This window comes from Petromyzon marinus, chromosome 65 (genome assembly GCF_048934315.1).
Source record: "Petromyzon marinus isolate PM22_M1 ecotype Great Lakes invasive population chromosome 65, UKy_Petmar_22M1.pri1.0, whole genome shotgun sequence".
Classification (NCBI taxonomy): domain Eukaryota; kingdom Metazoa; phylum Chordata; class Hyperoartia; order Petromyzontiformes; family Petromyzontidae; genus Petromyzon; species Petromyzon marinus.
In genome coordinates, this window is record NC_133731.1 from 7263774 (window position 1) to 7275867 (window position 12094).

At 46.5% G+C, this 12094-nt stretch overlaps 1 protein-coding gene across 3 annotated transcripts in view; it reads left to right on the forward strand.

Annotated features, from left to right (window-relative positions):
• Positions 1-12094, forward strand: part of LOC116956449 (interferon regulatory factor 5-like) — a 19343-nt gene continuing 7249 nt past the window's right edge. Inside the window, exons 1-4 of one of the 3 annotated variants that reach the window (XM_032978093.2) lie at positions 1-194; positions 8772-8921; positions 10052-10397; positions 11424-11488. In XM_032978093.2, the coding sequence (XP_032833984.1) occupies positions 8778-8921; positions 10052-10397; positions 11424-11488 (555 nt within the window). In that variant the 5' untranslated portion in view covers positions 1-194; positions 8772-8777. Of the gene's footprint in view, positions 195-865; positions 2101-8771; positions 8922-10051; positions 10398-11423; positions 11489-12094 lie in introns of those variants that run through there. The other 2 variants (XM_032978094.2, XM_076054334.1) reach the window with 2 other exon arrangements.

A 12094-nucleotide genomic window follows, 5' to 3' on the forward strand; every position in this document is an offset into this window, starting at 1 on the left:
CGATTGGCTGAGCCCGAGACGTTTCCCAAAAGTGACGCACGTTTCTAAACTCACCGCGCGGAACTTCCCAGAGTTGTTATTGACGAGCCGAGCAGCGGCGGCAGCGGTGACTTGTGGTGGTATCAGCGGCCACTGGGGAGACAAAGGCGGCCGGGCGAGCTGCTTTGACGGCAGCGACACACACACACACACGGGTGAGTCGGCATGCATTGAGATTAAATTTTGATTGAAGGCTTTCGTGACTGCAGGGATTCATATTCTTGGTCATATTTTTTTTATTATTGTTTCCCTTCTACGTGACTTTACCGAAAGAACCAAGAATATGCATTGAGATTGTGTAGATTATTTTTCTCCGATACATTCACACGTGATGAGCCACTTTGATGAGCTGTAATTTGTGATCAGGTCGCTTTCTGAAAGATACGTTAATAGCTTAGTTGAGTTTTATTTGTATATGCAGTATATTTCGTCATTTGTTTTCCTTTTCCTATACTTTGCACTCCTATCGTGTTCTTTGCTTGTTATTGTTGTAACGTTCTGAACCCGTGCCCCCTACTGGACGTCTGTGCGGAGCAGAGTTTTATAGCTCCTCGGATTCCTCCTGCAGTTTAAATAAATATTCTGGTGAGCGCACTCCGTAGGCACAACCCCCCCCACCACGACCTGAATTCGTCACCAGGGCACGGCTAACGTCAGTGGCGAGTCACGATCTTGGATCTTGTCTCTCGGGTCGCGAAAACTGCCCACGATTAGTTTGGGTGCCGGTCCTCAATCCACTGCTGGATGAATGCTTCCCGACGGGTCCATGCCGTGTCGGTCGATTTGGGGGGGGGGGGGGTCATGTTTGTTTGACCATACTTCACCACGCTTGTCAGTTTCACGTTAGTGAAGGGTGCTTTGCCTATACTGCAGGGGTGGGGCACCTTTTTTCTGCCAAGGGCCATTTGGATATTTATAACATCATCATTCGCGGGCCATACAAAAGCATCAACTTAAAAAATAAGCCTGTTATATTTGGTCAAACATTGAATTCACTCGCCCCTAATGCGATGGCTGGAACTGCTTTCTCTTTGGCGAAGGCGTGGTGATGATGCTAGCTGGTATTTGACGATGTTGTTGCTACTCGCAACTGCTTTTCCAGGTTTGCTCCTAGATTTGTTGAATTTCGAGTCCCGCCTGCGGTTGCCTTGGCAGGGACAGAGACCAAATGATTCCGGGGGCCCTATACGGCCCGCGGGCCGGACGTTCCCCACCCCTGCCCTATCATCGTCATCATCACTCGCCACTTGATGTTAGCCGCTGCGGGACTGCTCCAACGACTGCCATCAAAAATGCATTCACTCATAATAAAAAAAGGTTTTTTTGGGTTAGATCGCGTTAAGTATAAATGTGATGTAACCTGCCACCACCCGACACAGCCAATCAGGAAGGGATTTGTCACGTTAACAAAACCCGCCGATTAGTTACTCGTGTAGTGTATAGTGTAGTGTATAGTGCAGTGTATAGTGTAGTGTATAGTATAGTGTATAGTGTAGTGTATAGTAGTGTAGTGTATAGTGTAGTGTACTACCTCAGCCCACCGGTGTGTGTTGGAGAGTAAATCCACGTTTACAATTTGAGAACCGTGCCGTTTCGCTCGTAATTACCACGACCAGCATCATCAGGCGATTTTCCAGAAGAGTGAAGCAGGCCACCTGCTTCCGGTGTTAAATAGAGCAAGATGACGTCAGCATTGAACCCATCAGGTGCAGAGATCAGAGGAGGAGGGGGGTTATTGTAATTATATAATAGATTATAAATAATTTAATTAGTATGTTTCCTCTGTTAAGAAGTTGTAATTATAAGATGTATTCTTCTTCCACGCGTTTGTCCCACTTATGTGGGGTCCACTGTCCTCGCCCCGCCTCTACTTCTGCCTTCCTCTCGATCTCCTCGTCTTACAATTGCAGAGTAGTAGTATGGAGACGTGACGTCATACGCGCTGTGCGGTGCGATGACGTCATGTCACCTCGGGATACTTAAGGGGGGGCCCCCCGTGACGAAAGCGGGGTCGTTGTGGGAGCCCGGGATGGAGAGTGGTTGAAGGAGACAGCAGAGGGGGTAGGGCTCTGGGAGTCTGGAGAGAAGGCGGCGGTAGTCGTGGAAGTTGCTGCTCTCCCCGGTCGGTCGGTCGGTGTTGGCTGAACCCCCGATCCGACTCGAGTGAGAGAGAGCCCAAGAGATAGCCGAGGCTAGGGACAGACGGAGCCGATGGTCCACGTGAAGGACCGAGTGTAGGGCACCTACCTCTGGTGGAAGTTGCCACGAACCCTTGTTAATAAACCGGCGCAAGCCCTTGCTTGAAGACCTGCCTCAGGGTCGTTATTTAGCACGCAACAACTGGTGCCAGAAGTGGTTCTGACCTTCGCTGCCATGTCAAAGTCAGCGGCGAGACGAAAGAACCCACCTGTTGTGCAATTTATTTAATAATATGGTTCCAGGGCGCGCTAAGCCTGTAGCTAGCTGTCAGAGCGGTTAAACTTATTTGTATTCATATCAATTTCAATAGATTCTCGAATTAGTCTCGGCCGGTAATAATTCGTTTGAAACAACACTTCAACGTTATCAAATCAATTCAGTGTCCTTGTTGGCAAGCTTGTTTTGCAACTGCCGACAGTTGTGTTTGAGAGTATATTTAGTTTTGATTTAAAGCTTCCGTGACTGCAGTAATTCATATTCTTAGTTTTTTCGGTAATGTCACGTTGAAGAGAAACAACAAAATAAGAAAATATATATAAAACAATAAAATTCTCACGACGTTTCGACCATAACACAAACGGTCATCTTCAGGTGTGTTTTATTGTTTTATATATATTTTATTATTTTGTTGTTTCTCTTCAACGTGACTTTACCGAAAAAACTAAGTATATTTAGTATTTCTTTGGTGTTATTTTAGTCATACGCTGGTGTTATGTCGCGTCTGTCTCATACAGTGAGGGAAAAAAAGCATTTGATCCCCTGCTGATTTTGTACGTTTGCCCACTGACAAAGAAATGATCAGTCTATAATTTTAATAGTAGGTTTATTTGAACAGAAAAACGCATGTCAAAAATGTTATAAATTGATTTGCATTTTAACGAGGGAAATAAGTATTTGACCCCTCTGCAAAACATGACTTAGTACTTGGTGGCAAAACCCTTGTTGGCAATCACAGAGGTCTGACGTTTCTTGTAGTTGGCCACCAGGTTTGCACACATCTCAGGAGGGATTTTGTCCCACTCTTTGCAGATCTTCTCCAAGTCATTAAGGTTTCGAGGCTGACGTTTGGCAACTCGAACCTTCAGCTCCTTCCACAGATTTTTTTATGGGATTAAGATCTGGAGACTGGCTAGGCCACTCCAGGACCTTAATGTGCTTCTTTTTGAGCCACTCCTTTGTTGCCTTGGCCGTGTGTTTTGGGTCATTGTCATGCTGGAATACCCATCCACGACCCATTTTTAATGCCCTGGCTGAGGGAAGGAGGTTCTCACCCAAGATTTGACGGTACATGGCCCCGTCCATCGTCCCTTTGATGCGGTGAAGTTGTCCTGTCCCCTTAGCAGAAAAACACCCCCAAAGCATAATGTTTCCACCTCCATGTTTGACGGTGGGGATGGTGTTCTTGGGGTCATAGGCAGCATTCCTCCTCCAAACACGGCGAGTTGAGTTGATGCCAAAGAGCTCCATTTTGGTCTCATCTGACCACAACACTTTCACCCAGTTGTCCTCTGAATCATTCAGATGTTCATTGGCAAACTTCAGACGGGCATGTATATGTGCTTTCTTGAGCAGGGGGACCTTGCGGGCGCTGCAGGATTTCAGTCCTTCACGGCGTAGTGTGTTACCAATTGTTTTCTTGGTGACTATGGTCCCAGCTGCCTTGAGATCATTGACAAGATCCTCCCATGTAGTTATGGGCTGAATCCTCACCGTTCTCATGATCATTGCAACTCCATTAGGTGAGATCTTGCATGGAGCCCCAGGCCGAGGGAGATAGACAGTTATTTTGTGTTTCTTCCATTTGCGAATAATCGCACCAACTGTTGTCACCTTCTCACCAAGCTGCTTGGCAATGGTCTTGTAGCCCATTCCAGCCTTGTGTAGGTCTACAATCTTGTCCCTGACATCCTTGGAGAGCTCTTTGGTCTTGGCCACGGTGGAGAGTTTGGAATCTGATTGATTGCTTCTGTGGACAGGTGTCTTTTATACAGGTAACAAGCTGAGATTAGGAGCACTCCCTTTAAGAGTGTGCTCCTAATCTCAGCTCGTTACCTGTATAAAATACACCTGGGAGCCAGAAATCTTTCTGACTGAGAGGGGGTCAAATACTTATTTCCCTCATTAAAATGCAAATCAATTTATAACATTTTTGACATGTGTTTTTTGTTGTTATTCTGTCTCTCACTGTTCAAATAAACCTACCATTGAAATTATAGACTGATCATTTCTTTGTCAGTGGGCAAACGTACAAAATCAGCAGGGGATCAAATACTTTTTTCCCTCACTGTATAGCATCTGCCACATGAGAAATTGATCCGATACACACACACCCTCTGTTGATAACTTAGGCAATTCAGCTTTAGTACAAGATACTAATTTTAGAATTTTGTTTACCGTGCCAAATATTACTTAGATTGTTTGCTTTTCCAAAACTCTAGCTAATTTGTCAGTTACTCCTGCGATATATGGTATTGTAAATGTTTTAATAACCTGATCACTGTCAGCAGTGTTGCTATTCGATCTTGGTTTGGCATTCAATGCTCCGTTAATTTGAGCATTGTTGTTGCCATTTAATTGTCGCGCTTCTTTAACATGTTTAATCTCTGTCCTCAGACTTTCACCATCTGACACTGTTTTAGCCCGATGAATTAGCATCTTGATGAGAGAGGATTTCTGTGCGGGGTGATGATGCAAATCTGCATTCAGATAGGCATTAGTGTGCGTTCCCCTTTCGGTAGATGCTGCGTGGTGTTATTTTACCATTTAGGCCGCGTCCGAGCAAAATAAACAGGAAATGGTGAACTGGATGGCCGGGTTTTGCGAATTGAGATGATTTAGAAATTCATGAGGTGTATCTTTACCATGTGGTCAGATAACCAAAGTGTCATCTCTATATCTAAACCAAAAAGATGGTTTTAGTGTACTTGAGGCAAGAGCTCTTGATTCAAGTGTTCCATGTACAGATTCGCAGTAGCAGGAGACAAAGGAGAGCCCATTGCTGCTCCTTCCTTTTGTTTAAAGAAATCACCTCTCCATAATAAACAAGTTTTATTTAAACAATATTCAGAGAGTTTTGAAATATCTTACAGTATACCTGTTTTATTTACTAGCGTATCAAGTAATTTAAGTGACTCGTTAACTGAAACCTTCTTAAATAGAGTGCATTAAAGCTCACCAGAATATCATTAGAGGTAAGTTTAATATCATTAATCACATTCACAAGATGTTATGATTTTCTTATGAATGAAGATGCCCTACCGATGTAAGGCTGTATTTGTTTAGTTACATATTTTTGTAATTTGTGGCAGAGCCTATTGTACTTACTATGGGTCGTAATGGGATACCGATTTTCTTAATCTTTGGTAACCTGTAAAGTCGAGGTTGTTTTGAGGCCCTTGGCTTAATTTGGTATTGCTCAGCCAAAATAATTGAGAATAGCAACGTTCCAAAAATAAATATTAGCCTCAGTGAAGCAAAGGCCTTAAGAGAGCTTCGATCAAATAAAGGTATCAATATCCTGGTGGCTGATAAAGGCAGCACAACTGTAGTGATGTCACGAGTAGGCCTCGGCAAGGTAAGGTAAAAGGTAAAAACAAGCCTACCTTTACCCTACCATTTACCTTACCACAATTCAATCACTTTACCCTTACCTTTTACCCTTTAGCAAGCTAAGGTAAAAGGTCAAAAGCAACGAGCCTACCTTTACCCGACGTTTTACCCTTGCCCCGTACAAATTACCCGATTACAGGGTAATTACTGGGGTATGACACATGAAAAAGGTTTATAACAGGTAAATGCTAGGTAGAGCGCTTTATTCATATAGAAGACTCGATTATTCCAATTTTAAATGGAGGCCACGGACTGCGCCACGGAGCTTTTAGCGGTAAACAAGGCACCGTATTTACCGGGTAATACTTCGCGCTACCTTTACCCTACCAGGTAATTCTTACAAGCTACCTTTACCCTACCCTTTACCTTACCCCTTGGCATGTCGACCCCTTTACCTTTACCCTTTTACCCAGTAAAAAGGGTAAATTACCTTACCTTGCCGAGGCCTAGTCACGAGCGAATTATGATAATAAATTGTAAGATTTACTGGAGGAAAGTACCTATATTAAAATTAAACAAGATCCAACTAATACTTTAGAACATAAGACTACTGCAATCATTTAAAATTCATTAATTCCCATTTTTTTGTAGGTCCTAGGCACAGTGCATAATACTGTGGCCTATTGGATAATACGGCCTTGTTTACCACGCTGGTCACTGCCGTAAAGGAGGAAGACCCAGGAAAAATTGAGATCACTCGCCACTGACAGTCGATCGTGCCGGGAAATAGAACCCAGGGTCGGCCGAGGTCATAGCGTGGTTCGCTAACCGCTGTGCACCACCGCTGCTTCGCTGTTACGGTGAACTTTTCTCCACGCACGCGTTCCTGCATGCAGTGGGTTAGTGGGAGCTGTAGGGTTCTTGAGACGGGGCTGCCAAGTGTGGCCAGGAGATATGTGTGCAGCAATGGATTATTTGATCTACCCGTGCGGAGCTTTTGAGTGTCACTCCCTCCTATGAGTGGATGGTGGGGTTTTTTTTTTCTCCGCTTTGCTCCACACGAAAATTCCAAAACTGGTAATTATTGGAATTTGCCAAACATCTCAATTTAGCAGGACCCTCCTGCAAAAAGATTGTGGACTCCTCAGTGAGACTTACCATGGTTAAATGGTCTCCCATCCAATGTTTGTATTTTTCCATATAGCACGTTCAGGCACCAGCTATTGTTCGTTCAAATATTATTTTAATTTATTTGGCAGTCTGTAATTGGACGAAGGCCTGTCTTGGAGCTTGTTTGACCATACTTCACCACGCTGGTCAGTGTGGATTGGCGAGAATACATTATATTTACCCCCTAGTCTTCACCCCCCCCCCCCCCCTTCATCGTCCGCCCCCCACCCCCGACCGATCACGTCTGTATGTCATGGTGCGTGTTGGTTAGCTGAACCCACCCAGTGTTCTTCATTGCAAGGCTCGTGGGCCACTGGTGGCCTTTAGCGCGGCCCCATGACGTGCGGTCACCCGGCACAACACACACATTTGAAAACACCCCCCTTTATCGTCATCGTGCTTTCAAACCCAACAATGTTTTCAAATGGCGTGGCAGACCCTCGCATTGATGACGTCTTATTGGCGAACCTGACCCAAGAACACACACAACTGTGCGTGGCAGTGTTTCGCAAAGATAGCTTACATATGAACACCAGTTCCCACTGCTTAAAATTAAAAAAACCGACCGCATAGGATGTACAGTGCAGGGGAAGTATGTTGATATAAATCTACCAAACGCCCTGGTTTGGCAATAGACAGGCCTACCGTGATTTCCACCCACATCTATTAACACTCATTGTCTTAAAACATCTTAACATATAGAGGATTGCAGAGCCTGGGTAACGTTTGGTATCTCCTGGCTCCTCACTACCCGGCTGCTGCCATACAGAGCTGTGTTTCCTCGGCGAATGTGAGAGATGCAATTTGCACAAACGACGTATGTATGTTGAACTTCTTTCGCACCGTACGTAGCCAACTTTATCAGAGGTGCGGGGAAAGGAAAACAAACTAAACACAAAAAGCAGTTTGAAAGAAATTAGTTTTCAGTCTAGATTTAAAAGTGCATAGTTCCAGTGGCTTCCTGATATCGGAAGGAAGAGCATTCCAGAGGGCCACAGAAGCACATCTGAAAGCGTGCGATGCGGTGAACGATGACGATACTGTATAGATACAACTAAACATAGTTGTTATTATTCTCACCTGAGTAGTGGGCGGGGCAATGGAAAAGTGGGAGGTGCTAACAGAGGAAGTTGGTTGCCAGCTCACCATGTGCCCCGGCTTGAGCCTCCCAGATATTTCGGCCGAGCTTCGTAAATAGTGATCGTACACCCAAGTGAAACGTTCTCGGTGCCTCCCTGCTGCACACTGACGTTACTCACAATGATAATCTTTATTTAGACTGCAGGAAGAATCTGATGAGCTCTGAAGCTCTTTTTCACAGATGTCCAGTAGGGGCGGTTCAGGAAGTTACAGCAACAATACAAAAAAATAATGTATACAAATACATTTTTTTAAATCTTACCAGGAAGAGCCCACTGAGCTATTAGCTTCCTGTTCAAGAGCAACCTGGCCACAAATGATAGCTGAAAGAAGTGGCTTATCCTCACGTGGACATCCTGAGCCAGCGACGGAAATCCCACACTTGGTGCCCACAGTGGTGAGCCAGGATCACCTCCCTCACGCAGGATATTAACTCAGAGCATTCATATGGCTTGGCGATTAACGCAAACCGTGATAAAACCTGATTGCTGGTAAATCTGTTTAAAATGACTCCTGTCATCGGGGCTTCGGACCAAATCACCCGGTGGCTTGCCAACCCTAGCCTCCAAAGTGTGCGTCACCGAGCCCGGCATTTTTTTAAAAAGAAGTAATTTAAAAATAAATTTCTACTTTTTTTTGTTCTTTCAATCTCCTTCCACTGCCGTGGCTTGCAGGAAGCCATGGCTGCTGCCAGGCCAACGCTACGGGAATGGGTGCTGGGACTTGTGGACCGCAGTGAACTGGGCCTCGCGTGGGTTGACAGACACCACTTGTGCTTCAGCGTCCCCTGGGGCAGAAGTCCCGGAGCTTGCGACTTCATCCAGGTACGGCTGATGCAGACCCCCCCTCGAAGACGAGCATCAAGATTCGTACTCACCCACTCGCGCCTCTGGCGAGCCACTCGCTCTGCAGCCGAGTCGCCGGGCGCTTAAAAATCGAGCCCGTGTTTGTCGTGGAAGAACACACTGCGATACGCCCACCGTGTACGAACAGCAATGCAATGGCATCGCGATGAACGATAAAGGCGTCGACCCGCATTGGGCGGGCACATTTCACGAGCGAACAGTTGGGCCTATGTGTGAGATAAATCGTTCCTGTGAAAATGCAAACATTTTGATGAAGCACCAGTTATCTACCACGGGTGTCCAGTTTCATGAGCGCATGAAACCGGACACCCGCGTACAGCAATGCACAGTGCAGCAATGTTTCTCGTCAAGACATCGCATACTCCCATTTTATTTAATCCATTGTCCACCCTTTTAGCATACACACGCTAAACAAAATATCCTCGCTTAAACCATAATTAAATGATTACCTTGCATATCAAAAATAGGCACGGACGCGACAGATCCAGGCGAGGAACGGTTGCATGTTTTGGCCCAGGAATGAACGACATCGTGGTATTTCGTGAGCGTATACACATCCCTTTGGAGAAATCAACATCTTGTCAACGTGAACCACAGTCCTAATCGGTTGACACACGATGCCCAAGTGAAAAAAAAAACCTCACCATAATACCAACGATTACCCACATCTTTCAAAAGCGTCTGAAATTGTGGAACTGCCCGACAGCGCGGCCCACAGCGGCGTCAGTGGCTCCAGAGTGGCTGTGAGCGGTGAGGCCACTGTACAGAACTCCGCTCGGCACGGCGACACCACCGTTGGCGTACGATCGCACGAACGATTGAACCCCCCCCCCCCACCCACGTCTCTTTAAGTGTCTCAAGCGTCAATTGAAAACTGTAATTTTTTTTTTACCCCGGTCACCCTTGCAAATGAGACTCAGAATATGTGTATTTTGTTATCCTGGAGAAATCCGATGAGACGTCATCCTGGTCGCGTCTGCGTTCCTTACCCCGGTTAGGCAGAGCACACTTGAAACTTGCACGTTCGGAGATTTACGAAGTGGCCCCGACCTGATTTTGCTCTCCCGCGGGTTGCTCTGCGCCCGCAGCGATGGGCGACGGTGTTCGGCAAGGACACGGGCACCGAGGATTTTGCCAAGTGGAAGCACGGCCTGCGCTGTGCCCTCGACTCGCAGTTCACCTACCAGTCCGAGGGCATCGATCGGCCTCAACGTCGCCTCTACAACAGCACCCGCCCTGCCAAGAGCAAAGCCAGCCCATCGTCCCAGTCTCAAGCCAGCCCATCATCCCAGTCGCAAACCAGCCCATCGTCCCAGTCTCAAGCCAGCCCATTCAACCAGTTGTACACCAGCCCATCGTCCCAGTCTCAAGCCAGCCCATTCAACCAGTTGCACACTAGCACCGTGTCAACGCCTACATTGCCGGACCCGTTAGGTGCGTATCGGTGTCTCTCTGAAACTGGGTTTCTATCTCATGGGGGTGACAGTGGCCCTCCAGTTTCCAAGACTCAGAGTTCAAGACGACCTCGAACGAGGCGTCTCTCTATTCACTTCTTTGCCGAGTCAGCCCGGCATGGCTCAGGAGACACTTTAGGGTGCCAAGGTGGCTAGGAGATGTTCACTACCTCGCCTGGTATACGGGAGGTCGTGGGTTCGATCCCGACCCTGATGCCTGTTGTATATTTGGAGTTTGCGTGTGGCTTTTTCTCCCCTCCACATTTAGAAACGTGCGTTTATAGTATTTGGCTGCTGTAAATTCCCACATGATAAGCCACTTAGTTGCGGTATCATTTGTGGCCAGATCGCTTCTGAAAAGAGCTACATATCTCATAGCCTACCTGGGAAAAAGAAAAAAATGCTTAAAAGTTTTTCCACTGCAAAAACCAAGCCGTACCACTAACGTCGTACGCAATGATCGAGTCGGGACGTATGTATGTACGTCGCCAACCGTGCTCATCGGAGGTGTGTATGAATGTATCTTGAACTTCTTTCACACCGTACATAGCCAACCATACTAATTGAAGGTGTATGTATTTTGAACTTCTTTCGCACCGTACGTAGCCAACCGTGCAAATCGGAGGTGTATGTATATTGAACTTCTTTTGCAACATACATTGCCACCCATGCTAATTGGAGGTGCGGGGAGGGACAGCAAACTAAACACGCCGCATCCTCACAGTGTACTGACTGACATCGCTCGCAACATAATGCATGAATAGCCCTGCGCCTGGCCCTGCTTGGCCCCCCCGAGCCAGATTCAGATGTTAATACGGCATAGCACGGTTTGGTTTACGGTTCGGCACAGCAAATAGCCCTTTGCTAGGCCACTGCCGGATAAAGGCCTCGTCAAGTCGTGTCGGTCATAGGGCTTGTCGGGCCATACTTCACCACGCTGGTCAGTGTGGCTTGGGGAAGGCTCGTAAACCATCAAACGTCCTTGACGATTCTCTTTACTTTCCAGATGACTTGGAGGATCTGACTGCTGAATTTGCCCCAAATCCGCATCTCCCCGTGCAGGAGAGCGAGGTAGGTTCGCCAATCGGCGCCTTCCTGGATGCGCGGGCGAAACAAAAAAACGGGGACGATAACCGAAAAAATGAGAGCTTTTGCTTAATTCAGACAAATGGCTCGAAGGACAGAGTCGTTCGTCAAGAAGGTTACACGGATTGTAAAAAAATTAAAGCGCAATTGAAACAACAGACATCCATCCCTTTGATGTGTACGCAGTACGTTCCTGAAAGGTCGTCGGCGAAGCGAGATTCCGTGGATCGAACCGTTGCCGAATCGGAGACACCCGTCCCTACGGAACGTAAAATTTGGCCCCAAGACCATAATAAAATCACCCTTGAGAGGACAGCAAACCTTTTTAAAGCACATATTGAATGGGGAATCGATGATTTTATTTCAAAATTATTCTAATCAAGTCGCAGGAAACCCGTGCATGATATATATTGCGGGAAACCAGTATGCATGTGCTGTACGTAGCCAAGTGTGGTAGTCAGAGGCGCAGACTCCAGCTTATTCAGAATGCGGCTGCTAGAGTGCTTACACCACGTACACCTTTCCGTGAGCACATTACACCAGCCCTCTTATCTCTTCATTGGCTACCGGTCAAATTCCAAGTGGATTTTA